The sequence below is a fragment of the Trichoderma gamsii genome (assembly GCF_001481775.2).
Source record: "Trichoderma gamsii strain T6085 chromosome Unknown Scaffold_4.2, whole genome shotgun sequence".
Taxonomy (NCBI): Eukaryota; Fungi; Ascomycota; class Sordariomycetes; order Hypocreales; family Hypocreaceae; genus Trichoderma; species Trichoderma gamsii.
The window spans coordinates 218,164-236,800 of record NW_020171341.1 but is presented as its reverse complement, the minus strand read 5'-3'; the positions used below and the strand labels follow the sequence as shown (position 1 = coordinate 236,800).

The window sequence follows — 18,637 nt, the reverse complement described above, 5'->3', positions numbered from 1 at the left end:
AATTGAATCATCATGTCTTGAATGAATAAATCGACGCACAGTCTTTGGCTCAATTGTATTATCATAAATTTTTGTCTTGTTCTATCTTGATTTACTTTTTATGCTTATTGATGCCTTTACAGCTTATCAAACGAAATCTGTCCCTGACTAACATCAGGATACACGTCAAATCTCCGCTGAGTATTCAACGGGATATTCTTCCGCGCCTCAGCGATATCCTCGCCCACCAGCTCTGCCTGGACAGTAGTCTCATTCTCATCCGCCTCAACCAAAATCTTAGCCATGGGGTTCACAATCAAGCTGTGTCCCCAAGCGTTATAGCTGGCGCTCATGTCTCTAGCGGGACTGCAAAAGGCCACATAGATCTGGTTATCCACAGCACGGCCCTGAGCCAGCAGACGCCAGTGCAAGTTGCCAGTGGTGAGGTTGAAAGCTCCGGGATAAATAAGGGCGAAAGCACCGCGGCGGGCAGCAATGGTGGCCAGTTCGGGGAAGCGCACGTCGTAGCAGATGGCGATGCCAATCTTGCCGTACTCGGGCAGGTCGACGAGTGTCACCTTGTTGCCAGCACTGAGAACCTCGGACTCCTTAAAGGTGATCTTGCCGGGGATGTCAATGTCAAAGAGGTGCGTCTTGCGGTGGGTGGCCAGCAGCTTGCCGTCAGGCCCAAAGGTCAAGCTCGTGTTGTAGTACTTTTTGGTCTCGGGCTCGAGCTCGGGGATGGAGCCGCCGACGAGGTAGATGCTGTTCTCGGCGGCCATGGCGGACAATGCGTGGAACGAAGGCGACTGTTCCTTTGTGGGCGGCGAGGGGAGCAACGTCTCGGCGTAGTTGGGGAAGTAGTTGGTTCCGTAGGGAGAGTTGAAGCATTCGGGCAGGACAACGAGCTTGGAGCCGGACTGGGCGGCCTCGGCTACCTTTTCGGCGGCATGCTTGAGGTTGGCGTCCTTGTCAGCGCCAGAGGCCAGCTGGATGCAGGAGATTTTGATGGGCTTTTTGAGCACTGAAGCTGGAGCTGAGGACGACATTTTACGAAAGGCTGTAGAGCGAAGGAGGGGTGCGAGGGCTGTAGTTGGCTTGGACAGGTATCTGGCGCTTTGCAAGAGTGAGATTGACTTGAAAAGCATTCGCATGGCGGAGAAGCATGTGTAGTGAGCGGGGAGAGAAGGACGAAAATTGGCTTATATGAGGTAAGATACTAAGAGCTTCCGGTTGACGCCCGATGGCGATGCCGGCGCTTCGGAGCTGCTGCTGCTACTTTGAGCCTAGATGTTTGCGGAGAGCTGAGGAGCCACATACTGTAAGTCTAGTATACTTTTGTTTTACCGGCGCCATGCGGACATGAGCGTGTTCTTGTACATGCATCATGCACGTCATTTGGAGAGCGTACGGCCTAGAACAAAGAACGAAAACACTGCAAAAAACGAATATAGAGAAGAGAACAGACTGCACAGCGATTTCGTCACAAAAAAAGAGCAAAAAAAGAAAAGAACCAATTTAGCAATTGCACGTTTCGATCGTGCGACCTCCGGGTTATGAGCCCGGCGCGCTTCCACTGCGCCAAATTGCTTTTTCTTGGTGATATTGCGTCGTGGTATGACTCATTATATAGCCCTTTCTCATGATGAAGTGGATACGCCTGCGAATGTTAAATGGTGATTGTCCTTATCGCGTAGAGTGAGACGAGTGAGACCCCGAGCGTCTTATCAGCATGTGCTTGAGTCGGAGGATATGAGTGAGTGACAAATAAGACAGAGAGCAGTGGGCTAATCGGCTGGTGGTTGCCTCAAGCTGTGCGGTCATTGGAGGCGATGCAAGGGCGAAGCGTCATGCAGAGCGGTGATGTGGTTTGCGATGAGATGTCGCATTCGTCATGCAAAATGGTTAGAAGGAGAGGCCACCTATAAAGGTAGCTGAGACTTTTTGATAGTCGGTGGCTAACAGAGATACTTGGTAAATAGCGCTGCTGATGTTAAGCGACTAGCTTGCGGAACGTTCCCTCTTTGCGCTGCCTTGCTTTCCCACCAGGGATCGAGTACCTTGCGATCGGCCACAGCCTCAATCTGGCCAGGCAGCGCTGGTTGGTTCTTCATCTCCTTTCACCTCATTGCTCATTCCCCATCTCAACACCTGTTCTTTTTGGTTCCTGAGGAAATAGTCTGCGATACGGATTTTTCTTTTTCTTTTTGAGTGTGCTCAGCCATGACTCGGGTCTACGTCTACACAACTGGCCTGGTGGCCTTTATTGCCGGTACGTCATCGAAATCAACATTGCGCCCCAAACAATTGCAGCTACCACCACCGCATACCACGAGCTTTGGGGTTGCGATGGATTTATGCCAAGCGCAAAGAAAAATGGAACTAACTGTGCCGGTATAGCCACGGCCATGATTGTCGCCTCCATCACAGAGCCCAATTGGGTTTCGTACTCTGTGACCACGACCGCTGGCGAGACGCTCGAGAAGCACATCGGCCTGCACAAGAGCTGCTCCAGCCTCGACGATCCGCACTGTCGCGATTTCCCCTCCAAAGAGCTCTGTCAGTATGGCGAGCGGTACTTTTGCTCCATGTGGCGGACCGTCGGCTTCATGGCCTCGTTTACGATTATCCTGTGTCTCGCTAGCTTGATCGCCTTTGCGCTCGTCATGAACGGTGGAAAGTACAGGCGCGAGACGGGCTGGCCTTTTGTCTCTGCCCTGTTGACGCTGGTTTCTGCTGTCGAGTTCATCATCATCTCCATAGTGGTAGGTCTAATCTCAGAAACTGACAGAGATAAGCTTTCAAGACTGACTGGTGTTGCACAGGCGTACTTGTATGACCACGACGACCAGTTTACCGTTCCGGGATGGAATCTCGATGTTTCGTGGTACCTTGGCACTGTTAGTGCTGGCATCTCCTTGGTCATCGCGGCTGGTCTTGCGGCGTCTGCCTACTTACTCCCGCCTGAAGAGGGCTACGAATTTCTCGATGATCCGCTTAATGCTTGATTCTTTCCGCAGTGCTTTTGAAAGCGATGCAAAGGCTATGCTTTACGACTTCTTAGCTGTGTCCACCTGGCGCGTTTGATTCTTCTCATGACTTTCGATTCTCTTTTTCCAATTTTTTTTAGTGAAACTGCGCATTTGGTATATTGTCTGGCGTTCTGGGAGTTTGTACACAGTTGTCAGTGTATACATAAACGACTTGTTTTTGGAAGCTATACGCAAATGGCGCTATTCATATGTCAAGCCATCGACTTTTGTTTCCAGGCTTGCTGTACGCGATGTACAGCCATATCATAGTCAATTCTTCATATATATCATGAAATGACGAAACCACCAATTCTCGATGCTTATAAGTACTTTTAATACACACAAAAAAAAAACGTGATTTGTACCGAGTGAAATCGTCCTAGGCCGTCGGCGGAGTCCGACTTTCAGGGAGCGAACCGATTGACACGAGGCGGCTGGTGGCGGGGTTGATGGCAAAACATGGAGTAAGACCAAGATCACCCCACTTAGAGAAGAGAGAAGGCTACATTCATTATCAAAAGTTCGCCGATAGGCCGTAAGACGCACCTGAACTAGTTTCCCCAGATTTCAATGTAATTCTCTAATCTCTAATCTCTAATCTCTCATCCCTTCTTATTTCATATTGTCTTCGTTCAAGAAACAAGCTCCAGCCTTCACCATGGCCGAATCAGTAGCTCCCGGCCTCACTCCCGAGCAGCTCTCATCCTTCAACAAGGACGGCTACCTCATCATCCAAAATGCCCTCCGCCCCGAAACCGTCACCTCTCTCCTAACAGAGACTCACAGCCTGCTGGAGAACTTCTCCCTCAAGGACCACCCCCTCACGCGCTTCTCCACCATCGACAAGTCCGACCATGTCGGCGACGACTACTTCCTCTCGTCGGGGGACAAGGTCCGCTTCTTCTTCGAGGAGGACGCCTTTGACGAGGCGGGCAACCTGACGAAGCCAAAGGAGCGCGCCGTCAACAAGATTGGACATTACCTGCACGCTCTATCACCGCCGTTTGCTCGTCTTATTGATTCAAAGGCCACTAGTAGCTCAGGCGAGGTCAGCCCTGCGGCGGTGGCGAGGGACCTCGGCTTCAAGGACGCCAGATGTCTGCAGAGCATGGTCATCTGCAAGCAGCCCGAGATTGGCGGTGCCGTGCCGCCGCACCAGGACTCGACTTTCTTGTACACCAGCGCGCCGTCAGCCGTGGGTTTCTGGTACGCGCTGGAGGATGCCACGCTGGAGAATGGGTGCTTGAGCTTTTTGCCCGGGTCGCATCGCTGGGCGCCGATTGAGAAGAGGCTGGTGCGCAAGGCGGGCGGCGCGGGGACGGAGGTTGTGGACAATGATGGGCTGAAGTTTCCTCCGGGGGAGGAGTATGGAAGTGATGACAAGGGCGGGGAGTATGTCCCTGGGGAAGTGAAGGCGGGAGATTTGGTGCTGATTCATGGCAACACGCTGCATAAGAGCGGGAGGAATACGAGCCAGAAGGGGAGAATCATTTATACGTTTCATGTTATTGAGGGAGAGGGCAGGGAGTATGATGAGAGGAATTGGCTGCAGCCGCCGAGGGAAGGGTTCACCAAATTGTTTGTCTAAGTCTACTGGTCAAGGGCAGGAAGAATGTTCAAAGGGAAAAGTTCGTATGAATAAGAGGTCACTACTTTTCTTTCATCTCCTCCTCATGTCTTCAGGAAATCTATCCGTCGCTCATGCGCTCTAATGGTATAGTACATACATGTATATACAGGTCCTCCAAAAGAAATGAAGAATAAATGGTCATCCCCTTCTATATATACTTGGGAAAAAAAAGCCCTCCAAAACTTGGGAATCTCCGCAGGTATCATACAATATCTCCCCACGTGGCGACTACATATAGTAGTCTACGTATGATGACCGATTTAATAAAACAAACAACAAAAAAAAAATCGTAACGGTGGATGATAGAAAATACGAACTCCTGACGGCTCGCAAGCCCAAGGAGAACAGCACGAGATTAGGAGAGAGTAGATCGTGGCTCTTCTTACTCTTCATCTGAGCTCTCATCGTCCGAGTCAGACTCGCCTTCTGATGAAGACGAAGACGAAGAGGATGATGATTCGCTGCTGGAAGACTCGTTGCCCTTATCAGCCTCCTTGCCATCATCAGAGTCTGAATCAGAATCAGAGTCGTCTGAAGAGCTGCTGCTGCTGTCGTCCGAGTCGCTCTCTGATTCCGAGGAGCTGCTGTCGTCCACAGTGGTACGCAGCTTTCTCTTGCGCTTGCTGGGCCCCTCCTTTATTTTCACCTGGTTATCACCCTCGGTAGCCTTGGTCGTGTTGCTTTCGGCAATGCTCACTCCGGAAGAGGTTGTTGCCGTGGTGGTATGGCTGGCATCCGACTCCTCGCCCTCGGACAAATGGTCCAGAACCAGCTCTGCGCGCATTCGCTTGATCACACGCCTGATTACATCGTCGACATCCTCTGACGACGTCCGGTATTCGGCCTCATGGAAGGTCTTCCTCTTCTGCCCCGCCTGTGAATGAAGCAATTGCGCGAGCAGCTGGTCGTATCTTAACTGCTTCTCCGGGAGGTTCACTGAGCCTTCCGGGAAGCCTGCGGCTCCTTCTGTGCTGTCCTTGGTTCGGATTTCCATTGCGGTTTCTTGTAGTCTCGTGCGAACAAAGCCCTTGAGGTCGCGGATATATAGATAAAAGGTATCAATATTGGCCGAAGGGAAGAGGACGGGGTCGAATGCGTGCTTGATGAGGATGGTCTGGTAGTTCTTGTTAAACTTCCACGAGGCCCGAGCAGACTTCCACTGGCTCAAATACTCGAGCGCAGGCTTGATATCCGAAGGGGCAGCAGCATTGGGATTAGTCTTCTTCTTGCCAGGGATTTTTGCTTTCTTGGGAGGTGGTTTGTCGACGGGCCCCTTGGCATCGATTCCACTTTTTGTGGGCGTCTCCCCAAACGAAACCGACTTTCTCTTCTTCAGCTGAGGGTTAGAAGCTGCAGGATGCGAGTCGTTCCGAGACTTTTTCAATGCCGACAGAGGTTCGCCCGCCGGCGGGGCTTCGGGCTTCCGCTTGGACGGTGTCTGCTGGGTCCTGCTACTGCTTGGATGCCCAACCTGCAGGGTTTCATTTGCTGGTTCGGCTGCGGAAGACTGCTTGAGCTTCAGGCCCAATCTCTTCCAGGCTGGCGCACGAGCCGACGCTCCGTCGCCCGAAGAAATCATGCTGCGTGGAATGTGGTAGAAACCCCCCTATTGTGGTGATTCGAAGCTGGTAGAACGAGAGGCGCAAACAATCGTCGATTGGGCTCTGATCGCGTGTGGTTGTAGAGCCGCGCTCTTTGTAATAGAGAAGACTTCACAGAAGACGGTGGTCTCGGGAGGTTGAAGGGACAACTCAGAAGAAAAACGAGCCAATGCAGGTCCCCAGTTGATTGCCGCAAATCATCAATTGAAAGCTAATTGATATCCTCAAAAAATTGTTTGCGCGAATGATCTCTTATTTAATTCTGCTGGGCGCTCGCTGATAAGATGCCCCGCCAGTTTTTTTTTCTAAAGCTCCACTGCATATCGGTGACCGCGTGCAGGGTGGATGCTCCAGCGTTTCTCTCGAATGGCGCCTCAGGCTCCGAGATTACGTAACGCTGCACCTTCAGCCTTTCCAGCTAAGCTGCCAGTGACTTGTGCTCTAGGCAAGCTGTGCTAACGCGTACGGCTCTGATGAAGCTACCGGCAGCCCATATTGACAATCGACTTTGACATTCGTAATTCCCACCCTTCGGACCCAGACAATAGCAGGCTCGAGCAGCTGCCGTGAATATATCGTTTTGAGACTGCCCTCGATAGGGCCAACATTGCCGTCACCATGTCTGGTAAGCTAGGCTACATCATAGCTATCCCCGCCATCATCGTCCCTCCCGCATACTGACTTGCAACGCCCTTAGCCAGCGCATACGACCGACATATCACCATCTTCGCCGACAATGGTCGCCTGTACCAAGTCGGTAAGTTCATAGCCTCGAATAAGGAGACCGATTCGAACGCTGGAGTCGAGAGCCACCGCCTGCATCTTCTCGCCCAGCCCGAGCCGACCAAGCTGACCTCTCCTACCCAGAATATGCCTTCAAGGCAATCACAGCCGCAAACATCATGTCTGTAGGCCTGCGAGGCAAGGACTGCGCCGTCGTCTTGTCACAGAAGAAAGTTCCCGTGGGTATTGGCATTGCCGAAATGCTGCCTAACATTGACTGATCTCTCGGGCGCAGGATAAGCTCATCGACCCCTCATCTGTCTCTCACATCTTCCAAATTTCCCCCTCCGTCGGATGCGTCATCACAGGCTCTATTGCCGACGCCAGAGCCTTCTCCCAGCGTGCCCAGGGAGAAGCTGCAGAGTTCCGGTACAAATATGGCTACGAGATGCCAGCTGATGTCCTGGCCAAGCGACTGGCCAACATCAGCCAAGTGTACACCCAGCGTGTAAGGACATCCTGTCTCTATGAGATGGAGTTTTGGATCCATGTAACTGATTCCGTTGTACTAGGCTTACATGCGACCTTACGGTGTTGCTACCACCATTATCAGCCTGGACGACGAGCGGGGACCCCAACTCTTCAAGTGTGATCCGGCTGGGTACTTTATTGGTTACAAGGGCACTGCCGCAGGCCCCAAACAACAGGAGGCTATGAACCATCTGGAAAAGAAGCTGCGGAACAAGGAGCACGCTGAAGGATCATGGGAAGAGGTTGTTGAGCTGGCCATCACAACACTGAGCACGGTTCTCAGCATGGACTTCAAGAAGGGAGAGATTGAGATTGGCATTGTTGGCGGCCCTCGAACGGACGGCAAAGAGGGTACGGACCCGGGTTTTAGAAAGCTCACCGAGGACGAGATTGACGAGAGATTACAAGCCATTGCCGAGAAGGACTAGTAAACGTATAGATGGGTTAATGAAGCAACGTTAGAGACGTCATTGTCTACCGAATGACTTGGAGCATTGAGTAGCCTCTTGAAGGCCATGTCGCTGGAGCCTTGATTGGAATCTTACCTGTAGCAGTAATGTCAATGCTCTCTAAGAGCCGGCGACTCATATTGTTATCTTACTTTACAGTGAGTGCCCAGGCAGTCCTTAGATTCATTGAAAGGTTGCCTATGAAGGCAGAAGGCAGACCTGAGGCAGCGGTTGATCTTCATAGCATAGAATGAACGATTGGTGCGGCTTACTCCTAGGATAAGGATGCTCTATTCGTACATAGTACTTGTGCCGCGAAGTAAAGCAGTACCGGTGAAGAGCCCATAAGCTATGCAGTCTACATCATACTAATCAAGGATAGTGGAATCCAGGCAGCCGGTAAAGGAGAAGCTCAGGTGACGGGCGCTTGAGCCCACATGCTGACAATTAAACAGTTAAGCCATCTGGGGAAGTGCTTTGTACTTGTACTCCATACCTTGGAAAACCATTGCCATATTGATTCTGTAAGGGAGGATTATGAAAAGTGGGCAATTTCTCCGTAGCCTCTACTTCCAGGGGCTGTCATTAGCTGGTGGACGTTGAAAAGGGAAGATGAGGTTGTCATTTTGGATTTGACAAGGCCCCGCAGGTGGATGCATGGGTGAACAGGGGCGTTTGGTTATCGAGGACTTTAGGCGCCAACCAATTCGTCGGATCGAGGAGCATTGATGGCATTTTATGTGCTAAAACCGTTAGGCAGCTAAGAATTGGACTAGAAATGTCTGGTAAAGTAGGTGCCTGCCGGGTGCCTGTAGATTAATCACCACCGCTCCATAACGGCTAAGTGTATGCATCTTTGGGCGAGACTTAGCGGTGCCTGAGCCGCACAGGGTTTGCACAGAAAAACTACATAAACAGCTGCAAATACGAGGCACAGAAGAGCAGCAGAGACAAAAATAAGACAGAGATCGCACCTCAGAGCAGAGATTACCCCTAATTACAAGACCACAGCCCCTAAACCAGGTAGCACAGCTGGCCACAGAATTTCCCCTTGGAAATTGTCTTGCGGTCGAGCTGGGGACGGCACAATTTGGCAGCTCCCAGTCAGGACTAGCGCCATAGCCCTCTGCAACTTGCAGAGCTAGACCGGATCATCCCGCCGCAGCCTTTGCCCGAAGCGGTACTAATATTTCTTATTTTTTCATTGTTGATTTTGCGCCTGCCTGCCGCGCCGACTGTCCACCTCATCCAGCCGGTTTTTTTTTCTTATTACCAACTCGCCCTCCCTTCTTTCTTTTCCCTCTCTACACCTTTCACCTCCTACATTTCCTCGCATTCGAAGTTACGGCACACTCGATTCTTCCTATTTCCTTTTAATACAAATCTTTTGTTTAGCTTCATCCGTCAGTCTGCAAAATGCGTGAGATTGTGAGTTTGTTTTGACGCCTCTCCTCCCCCCCCACTATCAGAGCTGTGGAAGCTTTCCTCACGCGCGCCCGCTGCTCGTCAGTTGCTGCAGAGCTCCCAACTCGGCAGTCTGCATGGACGATCAATATGGCCATACCTTTTTGATGTGAATACAAACTGACATATGATTTTTCTTCGACGCGCAGGTTCACCTCCAGACCGGTCAGTGTGTAAGTACTCTGCTCTTTTGCCCCTCCTTGAGGCGCTACCTCCCCGCACAAAACGCGACATCGCGATGCTAACAATTTGCGCAGGGTAACCAAGTTGGTTCTGCCTTCTGGTATGTTTTCCTTCGAAAAACAGCAAAAATCCTCGGCTCCACGCGTTTTGGCGAATCGCATACTCATTTATACTTCTAGGCAGACCATCTCTGGCGAGCACGGCCTTGACTCCAGCGGTGTTTATGGTGGTACTTCCGACCAGCAGCTCGACCGTTTGAACGTCTACTTCAACGAGGTGTGTAGTTTTTACTTACCAGCGCCCTGCTTGACTACGATTTCAGCCTAGACTGTGGAATCTAATGTCTTTTGTTTATCATAGGCCTCCAACAACAAATATGTTCCCCGTGCTGTTCTCGTCGATCTCGAGCCCGGTACCATGGATGCCGTTCGCTCTGGCCCCTTTGGCCAGCTGTTCCGCCCCGATAACTTTGTCTTTGGCCAGTCCGGTGCTGGTAACAACTGGGCAAAGGGTCACTATACTGAGGGTGCTGAGCTGGTTGACCAAGTTCTCGATGTCGTCCGTCGCGAGGCTGAGAACTGTGAGTGTCTTCAGGGCTTCCAGATTACGCACTCCCTGGGTGGTGGTACCGGTTCCGGTATGGGTACCTTATTGATCTCCAAGATTCGTGAGGAGTTCCCCGATCGTATGATGGCCACATTTTCCGTCGTTCCTTCGCCCAAGGTCTCCGATACCGTCGTCGAGCCTTACAACGCCACCCTGTCTATGCACCAGCTGGTTGAAAACTCCGACGAGACGTTCTGTATCGACAACGAAGCCCTGTACGATATCTGCATGAGGACCCTTAAGCTGTCTAACCCGTCATACGGCGATCTGAACCATCTGGTTTCTGCTGTCATGTCTGGTGTCTCTACATCTCTCCGATTCCCTGGCCAGCTGAACTCCGACCTTCGTAAGCTCGCCGTCAACATGGTGCCGTTCCCTCGTCTGCATTTCTTCATGGTCGGCTTTGCGCCCCTGACTAGCCCTGGCGCCCATTCTTTCCGCGCCGTTACTGTTCCCGAATTGACCCAGCAGATGCTGGATCCCAAGAACATGATGGCTGCCTCCGATTTCCGCAACGGCCGTTATCTGACCTGCTCCACCATCTTCCGTGGCAAGGTTGCCATGAAGGAGGTCGAGGACCAGATGCGCACCGTCCAGAACAAGAACTCTGCCTACTTTGTGGAGTGGATTCCCAACAACATCCAAACCGCCCTGTGCTCTATCCCCCCTAAGGGCCTCAAGATTTCTTCCACCTTTGTCGGTAACTCTACCGCTATTCAGGAAATTTTCCGTCGTGTTGGTGAACAATTCTCTGCCATGTTCCGCCGCAAGGCTTTCTTGCATTGGTACACTAGTGAGGGTATGGACGAGATGGAATTCACTGAGGCTGAGTCCAACATGAACGATCTTGTCTCCGAGTACCAGCAGTACCAGGATGCCTCAGCCGACGATGGCGAGGAGTACGAGGAGGATGCTCCTATGGAGGAGTAAATGTCTTGACATTGATATTGCTTACACCTTTGGTGATTGGGGATGGAAAAATTCTTTGACTTCACTGGGGTTAATTGTTAGATGCAAGCCCCCTTTTTTTACGATCAAGCTATACTGTTTTAAATAGGCTCTTCAATAATACCTCTGGGCTCAAATCATGAGTAACCGTGACTTTTGGTTTGTGTATATCTCATAGACATAAATTTTTGCAGATCTGGCCACTTGTGACTCTAGTTGTTGTTCAGCATTTTAATTCTAAGAACTGCGTTTCGCAGCCAGCATGGAGTAAATTGTGCGGAACTCAGAGGTGAAAAAAAAAAAAAAAATATGTTCTCTAACTGCTGACAATATGAGGATAGTTAGTCTGCTAGACGTTGAAGCTGGAACGAATGCTGACCTTTGCCTTTCATGAAGAAGCGTATAATCTCTATTAGTAACCTTGAAGCAAGGTTGACCATATTGGCCCCAACCACTATATAAATATGACCGTGTTACTACAAGAAACTATATTGAATTGAGATATTGCAAACTAGAGTACATCTACTTGTGCAATTGTAGTGATTTTATTCAATCTCGATTGACTTCTGATTGACGAGCGATAGCACTGATCTTCCGCTTGATGACTCTCTCAAGTCCACAGATAGTTGGAGCATGTTCGAAAGGTGGGTAGCTAGCGACAGCATATCGCGAGGAAACGGTTGAGACTGCAGTGAGCCGAGTACGCACGTATGTAGGCACTCTGGGCGGGTAATGTGTACATCGGATTATGAATGTCGATCAACCATACTCAGCAAAGTAATTATAGATTGGAGCACTTGAAGCACTTGGAATATTGCCATGCGGCACTTCCATGTGCGGTGGGAATAAAATTGAGCTAAAAGGGAGTTGAGACTGTGGATGTGCCAATTTTTTTTTTGAATGCAGTACATTATCCTAAAATCAGGGAGCAAGGAGTGTACATGTGTATGTGCGACGAAAATGATGAACAGAGGACAACCTTTTGTACAACATTTGGCTTACAAGTGTCGCAAAACACCTCGCGGTTCAGAAGCAACAAGTACCCAGCCAGGGCAATACCGAACTCGAGCTGTTCCCATGGCATCCAGAGTCATAATATAAGTAAGGATATGTGTTGTATAGGTATTTATTGGTAAGAGACAGGAGGAGAAAGAGTGTTGCTTTGTAGGCGGCTACTACATGGGGTATGACTTCTCAAGTCACGACTGAGAACAACACTTGGCGATTTCTTCATAATGCCATCGTCTTCGCCCTTCTTTGCTTCGGCTTGCGCGGCCCGTGGATCTGCGTTAAGCGCCCTGAAGAGAGATAGGATAGCGACGGCATTTCTTTTTCTTACCGTTGATGTCATTACCCTTTCGAACCTGTTTGAGCTGGGAACGGCTGGCAATTTATATCGTGTAATAGCGTAGGATGGACATATATATGAATGTTTTTCTTTGGTGTGGCGTTGGAAAATTGAGCAAGGTGACCAGCGCCATAACTGAGACAGTCAGTTATTTCTCACAGGGGGGAGGGGTATAAGGCAACCGGTTGTTTTCTTTTGGGGGGCGTATTCGCCTAATACCGTTGTTTTCCACTCTTCTGCAGTCAGCCATGGGTTCGCCATTGTGCAAGATCCGAGCTGTGTGGGGGAAGAAAACAAGGCAGTCGCCCTGTGAAGTGTTTGTGGCATGTGATGAGGGCTGTTATGGAGTGTCATTGGCCAGAGCTGGGGGTTTCCATCACGGTGGCGTTTATACGAGGGCGTATTGCTGGTCCTAATATGGCATAGGTAGGTGGAAAGCGCCGAGCAGGAGACAGAGACGTGTGATGCTAGACAAAGCAGTAGTTCGTTGGTATGATAGTGTAGGGCTGTGAGGCAAAGAGTCATCATGCCGGATAGAGGGAAGAGAGCGAGGCAAGAGTTCTCTGATGTCGGCACATTTGCTGGATTGCTTCGGCCCTACGCTGTCATTCGGTATGCCAGCCAGCTCTTGGGTCTAGATTCGGTGACGCTGCTGAGGACGTGATCTGAGCTAGAGACGAAGACGGTATGAAGATTCGTCAGATTGGCGACATTTGGTGGCCAAGATTCCTAAATCTCCACGGCTCGGCATCCGACGCTGTCTGCGAAATGCTGACTTGGTTGCATCCTCTTGACATGGGAGCCTGTCGTGCTGAAGTCGAGGGTATAATGGCCATTATTAATTATTCCTCCTTCCAATGTCTTCTCCTTAGGAAGAGCCTCACGATGTCTACGGCAGACGATTGGTCCTTTAGCAATAGCCTCATGCGGACGAATCGTATCATTGTCATCGTTGAGGCCTCTTCAGTATAGCTGAAATGTTCCCGGCATGACACACGTACGAGATACCAATACTCATTACGAAGCCGTAAGCAGGGCATCAAGGTTGATTCATCGGGCTGCACATATGTTCAGCTGCAATGGCATCGATACCAGCAGGCTTACGAGGATGAGGCAGTCAAATCATCGTTACAGAACAGCATGTTTGATCGTGAAAAGGGTCAAATCTGCATCTGCACGGTCCCCTTGGTGAATTATGTTTCGGGTGCTAGGCAGCAGCCTCATTTCCCTTTCCGGGCCTATACGCTCCAATCAGAGCGTAGAGCTGGATACGTTCCCTTGGGTTTGGGTTTGGTTTGATGCTGGTCAAGTCGGGTATCAGTGGGAACACAAGACAAGAAGTGTTGATGGATCCATTGCACAAGGGGATATGAGACGAACGGGACCCCTTGTCGTGGATCATCGGGGCGGGAATGGATAGGTTTCAAAAAACTTTCAGCAGGCGATGGGGCCAGTAAGGCGCAGCGCCCCGGGACCTGCAGTTGAAGGTGGATATGCGAGCAGCCAAACCATGTTTGTGTGTGACGTGGCTCTGGATGACATGCGAGTCACAGTCTGTGGCGACAGAATAATGTTTATTTAAAATTTATTTATTTTTGGCACGTCGTCAAGATGCTACTGCATGTACTGAATAGGCAGTTGTACATTGTGTGTTTGGTAGAGATGGTTGCGTGTAAGAGTTGGTATTCAGGTGAAGAGAGAAAGGAAGAAAAAGGACCGACGTATATCAACAGCACAGCCGTTGATAAAAATAAATAAGGCTAAAATAAGAATGATGTGGTCATGTATTGCTGCAAAATAAATTAATAATTCGATAAATAAAGCCGGAAGCCACTCCAAAAACAGTCTAAGTCAATATTGTGACCAAAAGGAAAGTGACAGGGCGCAGCGACTGCCCGTCACTTTCTTCGCATGGCAGGAGGCAGTCAGTGCCTGCAGCAACGAGAACAGACTTGACGCAACGCATCTCGTGCAACTGCCATCAATCCGTCATCCACCATCCTGCATCCACCATCGACTCCCCAAGCCGAGATGCCACCCTCCCACCCTTGCAATATTTGCAGGCCACGCCGCGCTGCCATTGGCCACGCCAACCATCCCTGGCGCACGCAGCTCATGCAGGGCCCGTCGCTCTGGCTTCGTTCGGCAAGGCTGCGCGTGGTAGCGTCGCTGGGCCGGAGCTGAGGCGTCGAAAACTGCACGCCATAGGTCCGATGCTGTCCCCGCCGACAGGGGTTTTCAGGCGAGACGTGCAGCCAGCGGCGCCTCTCACCAACCGCACAGCGATGGATGCGATGGCATTCCATGCATTGCTCTCTTTTACTTGCCTGCTTGTCCTTGTACTCACTCGTGCAGACCGGGGCACGCGGCTGTTTGTGGGCTCCGTCGCTTTGGGAATCACAGACGCCGGGACGCTGGGCTAGTGCTGGCTGGGACCAAACGGCGCGTCCGGGGCTCGACTCCATGCCGCAGGCACCATGCGTGTATGGCCGACTCGTATGTATGGCGCCGTGCTGTACCTGCGCTGCCAATGGACCGACCCACGAAACGGGGACGTCAGGGCCCTGGGCCTCGCCCGCAAGGCTTTCCTCTGGCTCGCGACTCGTTAGCCTTGCCTGCTCTGCCTAGCCGGCGTGCTGCTGAGATCGACAGTCACAGTCGCCGCATGCCCGAATCTCCTAGCCTGTCTCCTGTCCACGCCTCGGCGCCCAGGCTGGCTGGCCTCGACGCCATCAAGGGGCTAGGATAGGGCTGACCACGCCTCCGGTTGGACGGCTGCTGCCCGATTGCCAGCTCGTCCGGGATTCTTCAGGTCTGAGCTTGCAAAGAGCCACCGGGGGTGGGGGACCCGGGCAGACCTCTCGTTGGTGTTTGCAACTCGGCTTCGTGATAGCTGATGGTTCAGCCTGGTCACCCTCTCTTGGACCCTCAGACGTTCAACCCAAGCATCAAGTCCACCGTAGCTTTGTAAGGCGGAGATGGCCAGCAAGCCCGTCGACACTTGCTGGATCCTCCCGCAAACACCGGACGGGGTTGATGATGGAGAAATTATACAAAAGGAATGGAGCATCTCGCTCGGGTCCAAGTTGAAGGCAAATCGAGCAAGCCCGCAAACCTCTTTTGGACCTCGCCACTTCAATAGCGAGCTTTTTTTCAGCTTCACTTGCTAGACTACGAACGCCTCCCGTCTCCACGAAGCCGACGAAGCCAACTTGCTTGGGTGTCCTCTCTGCATCGCCTGTTGAGATTCAGCATCACCGACTATCCATTCTTTTTGCCACCACTTTTCTTCGTTTCGTTCTCCAGTTACATCAGAATCACTGCGCGTCACCGTTGCAGAAGGGCTATCATCGGCATCATCGGCATCATCAGCCATTGTCTTTGTTCACACGGCGGTTATATCGATCTCTTCACCTATTTCCATCTACGGAAAGTCGCTAGGCTTCTTTGGCCCCCCTTTTTGCGCCTGGCCCCCAAAAAGTCTGGTTCGGCATCTTTCCTTAGGAAGCCATGGACGGATGTAGGTCACTAGTTCCAGCTCCAGCAAATAGTTTTTCCCTCTTATTGTCCCGCTATTCCTGCCTTTCCCCATGCCCAAGTAAAAGCTACGACAGGCAGGCTACGCCGTTTCCCCCTTAGCCCTTGAGACTCTGCATATGCACTCGACGCGTAGTAGGAATCCACCTGTTCATACTAGAACTACCTCCTACACGCAACTCACCGAGAAGCTCCATGCGTAAAGATGACCCTCACCAGCCTCCAACTACCTCCTTTCGATTCCTTGGCGAGAGCAATGACTGATAAAGATACACCACGAAAAGTGAACGAGTGCCGCACCGCCCGAGTTGCTGAGGTCCTCGCCGACTTCCGAGCACTCCAATACTACATCTCAGCTGGGCCTGTCGAGCCAGAAAACGAGGAGGACTACTACACTGAGGGATGGGCCGCCCTGCGCCAATGCACAATCGACGGACAGTACATTCTGGACGTTGCTGCTGATACCAGGGTGCCTGCAGCGCAAGGTGGAGAGGAGGAACAGACCAGAGCCGAACTGCAACAGTATGTTTTGTCAACATGTGAAGTAACCCATCTGGCTTCATATCTCCTTATCCACTCAATACACTCAAGTTTGAAGATGGCTAACTTTCCTTTCTCTAAAGGATCTTGCTTGATGCGTATGCGCGCCGGCACGAGGGGCAGAAAATCCTCCTGAGACAGGCGGCTGCACAGCGATGGATCGAATACCGAGATCAAATACTACAGGGCCAAAGACCGCATCCGGGGAACCATGCCCAGCTGCAGGCTATTGATAACCAACTTCGAGCAGTAAGCTTACACCCAGCCGTTTTTTCTTCCTTGTCCAGCTGGACCAGGCTCTATTTTTTTCTGACTCCAAGTACCGAGTGGGAGGTTGACCACACAGCCTCGGTCCCCACCCGGTACTTGTCGGGAAAATCCTGTCTTACAGACATATGCACGGACAAAGTAGTGGAGTTCAAGACTGTCGTACTAACTTATGTGTGCTCAGGAGATGGCTGCCATCAGTGACGAATATGTGTACAGCGAGCTGTTGACGGCGGACCAATCACAGGGACGCTGGACCATGGAAGATCCCAGCCTGCACAGAATCCAGCGCTGGCTTCAATCCCGACGACGATGATATGCTTCATGTTAAAGACAGAACTAAAGGCGACGACGAATCAGAAGCTATCTATTTACGACACCGTCGCGCCAGGACCAACAGCAGATTTTCTCCATGGTATTCAGCTCCTGGGGGGCCGCCATCATCACTGGATACCAACATTTCTTAATTATTTCTGGAGCGAGCTTCATTGCAGCGATTGTTCCAAGGCCTTTTCTCTTTGCATGGACTCTTTCTTCTTCTTCTTTTCTTGGATGTATGATTTGGGCGTATGGGCAAGGATGACAGGCAGCAGCAAAGCACAAGGACGAGGGATACCTATTATTTTTCTTGGTTATTTTTCTTACTTTTTTGGGCGTCCTTTTGACATTTGGCAGGTATAGCGTGCTGCTGCAGACTGAGTGATGAAAAGCAAACATTTCAAGGGCACAATTGGAGGATACTATATGGGCCATAGACATCTTTTTCTTCTTCTTCTTCTCTATTCTTTTCTTCAGAGCTGCCTGGAGCAGGCTCCCAGTTTTTTGTTAAACTTTGTTTTTCCATGAATACAATCTTATTCATCCTCATGCATGGTTCTATATCATTGCTATATCATTGAAACGGCATTTCTTTCTCAGATGCTTCGAACTAACTCTTAGTTCTTGCTTTGAACACACAGGGCTATTCCGGCCAATGACAAAACCATTCCAATACCAGTTTCTTTGCTCCCATTATTAGCTCTTGATCATCGACCCGGATCACCGACGATACCCGTCATCGGGTGGAACGTGACATACCTCTGCTGATGACTTTGCCCTCAACTAACCACTCTCCTAAAACGGTAAACAGGAAAGCCATGGCATTCACAATCGGGACGGTAAGGCTCAACTCTAGTGGGTGGCAAAAATACAAAACGCGTTAATAATTAAATTGGGGTCAGATCTCAATAATTTGGTTTATACAATGCAGAAAAGAGTAAATGAAGGCTGCCTGTTTTGCTGTGCTGGCTAGCCCGGTAGGGCGGTTTTGGTGTGGATGAGAGGGTTGGTGGGGGGGAGGAGGGATCTAAGACATGGGAGGCCTGCAGGGGATTGAATGGATGCAACTTGCAAAAAATAAAACGGACAGATGGGATAAATTTTCTTTTTTCTTTAAGATTTGTGGAGCTGGTAGGAAGAGATCTATTTGAACTGTGACACATACCGGCCTTGCCAATGAGGAGAAAGAACCAGATGCTGCCGGTGAGGTTGAGCACCAGCGGCACGGCATAGCGCGGGTTGCGCAGCAAGTCGACGACACCAAAGAAGGCGCCATAGAGGGTGCGCCGGAGCCAGCTCGCCTGGACGGCCGGGCGGTCGAGGATGGCGGCGTGGGACGGGTCTGGCTTGTGGGCGCGGGCGGCGCGGCGGATGAAGGGCGTGGTGAGGCCCCAGGCGAGGCCGACGAGGAGGAAGCTGAGGATGTAGTTTATGGCTGGGGGGCGGTGGTCTGGGTCTGTGTCTGTGTCTGTGTCTGGCAT

At 51.1% G+C, this 18,637-nt stretch overlaps 8 protein-coding genes across 8 annotated transcripts; 5 read left to right on the top strand and 3 right to left on the bottom strand.

Moving 5' to 3' along the window:
- Window positions 1–116: 116 nt before the first annotated feature.
- On the bottom strand, window positions 117–1,133 carry TGAM01_v201552 (carbon-nitrogen hydrolase; the record flags this gene model as incomplete). The annotated part of the gene is made up of 1 exon (XM_018806357.2): window positions 117–1,133. The coding sequence occupies one exon, from the start codon at window positions 1,131–1,133 to the stop codon at window positions 117–119; it is 1,017 nt and encodes a 338-aa protein (XP_018660388.2).
- Window positions 1,134–2,202: 1,069 nt separating this feature from the next.
- TGAM01_v201551 (hypothetical protein) lies at window positions 2,203–2,987 on the top strand (the record flags this gene model as incomplete). Its single annotated transcript, XM_018806358.1, has 3 exons — window positions 2,203–2,251; window positions 2,380–2,744; window positions 2,805–2,987. 3 exons carry the CDS (start codon window positions 2,203–2,205, stop codon window positions 2,985–2,987), a joined length of 597 nt encoding a protein of 198 aa, XP_018660389.1.
- Window positions 2,988–3,669: 682 nt separating this feature from the next.
- Window positions 3,670–4,599, top strand: TGAM01_v201550 (hypothetical protein; the record flags this gene model as incomplete). Its single annotated transcript, XM_018806359.1, has 1 exon — window positions 3,670–4,599. One exon carries the CDS (start codon window positions 3,670–3,672, stop codon window positions 4,597–4,599), a length of 930 nt encoding a protein of 309 aa, XP_018660390.1.
- A 424-nt stretch (window positions 4,600–5,023) lies between these two features.
- TGAM01_v201549 (hypothetical protein) lies at window positions 5,024–6,220 on the bottom strand (the record flags this gene model as incomplete). The annotated part of the gene is made up of 1 exon (XM_018806360.1): window positions 5,024–6,220. The coding sequence occupies one exon, from the start codon at window positions 6,218–6,220 to the stop codon at window positions 5,024–5,026; it is 1,197 nt and encodes a 398-aa protein (XP_018660391.1).
- Window positions 6,221–6,860: 640 nt separating this feature from the next.
- Window positions 6,861–7,924, top strand: TGAM01_v201548 (20S proteasome subunit alpha 1; the record flags this gene model as incomplete). Its single annotated transcript, XM_024548789.1, has 5 exons — window positions 6,861–6,867; window positions 6,940–6,999; window positions 7,077–7,204; window positions 7,261–7,473; window positions 7,538–7,924. The coding sequence occupies 5 exons, from the start codon at window positions 6,861–6,863 to the stop codon at window positions 7,922–7,924; spliced, it is 795 nt and encodes a 264-aa protein (XP_024406400.1).
- Window positions 7,925–9,361: 1,437 nt separating this feature from the next.
- On the top strand, window positions 9,362–11,128 carry TGAM01_v201547 (Benomyl resistant; the record flags this gene model as incomplete). Its single annotated transcript, XM_018806362.1, has 5 exons — window positions 9,362–9,373; window positions 9,559–9,582; window positions 9,667–9,692; window positions 9,772–9,868; window positions 9,953–11,128. The coding sequence occupies 5 exons, from the start codon at window positions 9,362–9,364 to the stop codon at window positions 11,126–11,128; spliced, it is 1,335 nt and encodes a 444-aa protein (XP_018660393.1).
- Window positions 11,129–16,287: 5,159 nt separating this feature from the next.
- TGAM01_v201546 (hypothetical protein) lies at window positions 16,288–17,154 on the top strand (the record flags this gene model as incomplete). Its single annotated transcript, XM_018806363.1, has 3 exons — window positions 16,288–16,553; window positions 16,655–16,820; window positions 17,023–17,154. 3 exons carry the CDS (start codon window positions 16,288–16,290, stop codon window positions 17,152–17,154), a joined length of 564 nt encoding a protein of 187 aa, XP_018660394.1.
- A 619-nt stretch (window positions 17,155–17,773) lies between these two features.
- On the bottom strand, window positions 17,774–18,637 carry TGAM01_v201545 (integral membrane protein; the record flags this gene model as incomplete). Its single annotated transcript, XM_024548788.1, has 3 exons — window positions 17,774–17,838; window positions 17,916–17,951; window positions 18,322–18,637. 3 exons carry the CDS (start codon window positions 18,635–18,637, stop codon window positions 17,774–17,776), a joined length of 417 nt encoding a protein of 138 aa, XP_024406399.1.